We start from the raw sequence: 1426 nt of genomic DNA, 5'->3' as shown, positions 1-1426 counted from the left end.
GGTTGTCAGTCAAAATGACAGTTCTTGCCTGAACATTATAGGCCTGTATATACCCAAGCCAATTTATTATTCCTTCTTTTTTGTCTTAGTGTTTAAAATATTTATTTTGAAACGAATTAATTAATTAATTTCTTAATTAAACAAACAAACAGACTTACTGGGTGAGCAGGGTAGGCTATGACAGCTGTCATATCATACCCTGCCATGCCCAGCTGATGCAAAGAATAGAATTTATATCTACACAGAAGAAAGCCCTGTCTAGACTCTGCCTCAGTATGAGTTGTGTCGAGCTATTCATTAGCCTGTTTGTTTGATGAAAAAAGATTAAATGTAGTTGCAATAAATGTGTTAAGAATCCATACAACTGCAGCAGCAGAGGACTATTATTCTGCTGCGTGATACTGCAGAAGAACTGATGACGGCACGGTTTGATCTTCGGCTGACCAATCAGCAGAAAGGGGAGTTTAATTCCCGTCCACATGTAGAAATCGAATATTCAAGTTGTTTATTCATTTTTCCACCCATGAACGAAAAATTAAAACTTAAGCTGAATTCTCATTTTTCGTTTTTTGGAAAAAAAACTTAAAAGGAGCCGTTTTCTCATTTTTCTACTTCCAATATTAAATCAAAAAACAAATGATCGAATGATACACGGATTCACATATTCTCCTCAAATCAATGTCATTAATCAGCATGTTTTTCTTTGGCAATAATGATGGCAATGTTCAGCTACTTTTTCGTAGCCAAGAGATTTCTATCCTGAGATACACTCATTCCTTGAAAGTGACTGTGTGACAACAAACTCTTACATGTTTTGTTAAGTAAAACAATAGGCCTAATATCAGGTCATACAGTGAAGTAACGTTAGCTCAAATGAAAGCGCCCACCGTATAAATTGTCGAGGTGCTTCACGTAAAGACCAGACGGCATAAAAGTGCACTTTGCCCATGCTGTTGATTGAGGATCCTCCAGTGCTCTCTCTGTCGATGTGCGGCCTGCAAGACTGCAGCCAATCCCCGCGACCGCCGTCGCATTTATCACCTCCTGTGTCACACGCTCCGCCACGAGTCACGACCAATTAACATCTCTGACACTCACAGTTTATAAGTGACAACTCTGGAAAATCCAATACCAACAAGAAAATATGTAATAAATTAAATACATTCAAATATTAGTTTTTTATATTTCTATCTTTAATTTATTTTAATTTTTATTGGTTTTAGTAATTGTAGTACTTAAGCTTATTTCAGTTTGTTGCCAAGGCAACATTTCTCATTTTCATCTAATATTTATATATATATATATATTTTTTTTTTTATTTCTTCAATACAATAACACCATGCACAACACTGCCATGACCAAAGTAACATCTTATACTGAGAATGTTTAATTATGGAGTGACAGCTCTGCCAAAATCAAAAATGAA

General features: G+C 35.6%; 1 protein-coding gene across 1 annotated transcript in view; it reads right to left on the bottom strand.

Annotated features, from left to right (window-relative positions):
- Positions 1-1062, bottom strand: part of LOC107739233 (kelch domain-containing protein 2-like) — a 10860-nt gene extending 9798 nt beyond the window's left edge. The window contains exon 1 of the mRNA XM_016551265.1: positions 888-1062. Coding sequence (XP_016406751.1) covers positions 888-949 — 62 coding nt within the window. The 5' untranslated portion in view covers positions 950-1062. The remainder of the gene's footprint in view (positions 1-887) is intronic.
- Positions 1063-1426: the final 364 nt, after the last annotated feature.

The sequence above is a fragment of the Sinocyclocheilus rhinocerous genome, unplaced genomic scaffold, assembly GCF_001515625.1.
Source record: "Sinocyclocheilus rhinocerous isolate Xijiao unplaced genomic scaffold, SAMN03320098_v1.1 scaffold495, whole genome shotgun sequence".
Taxonomy (NCBI): Eukaryota; Metazoa; Chordata; class Actinopteri; order Cypriniformes; family Cyprinidae; genus Sinocyclocheilus; species Sinocyclocheilus rhinocerous.
The sequence above is the reverse complement of the archived record's forward strand: the minus strand, read 5'-3'. Positions and strand labels throughout refer to the sequence as shown.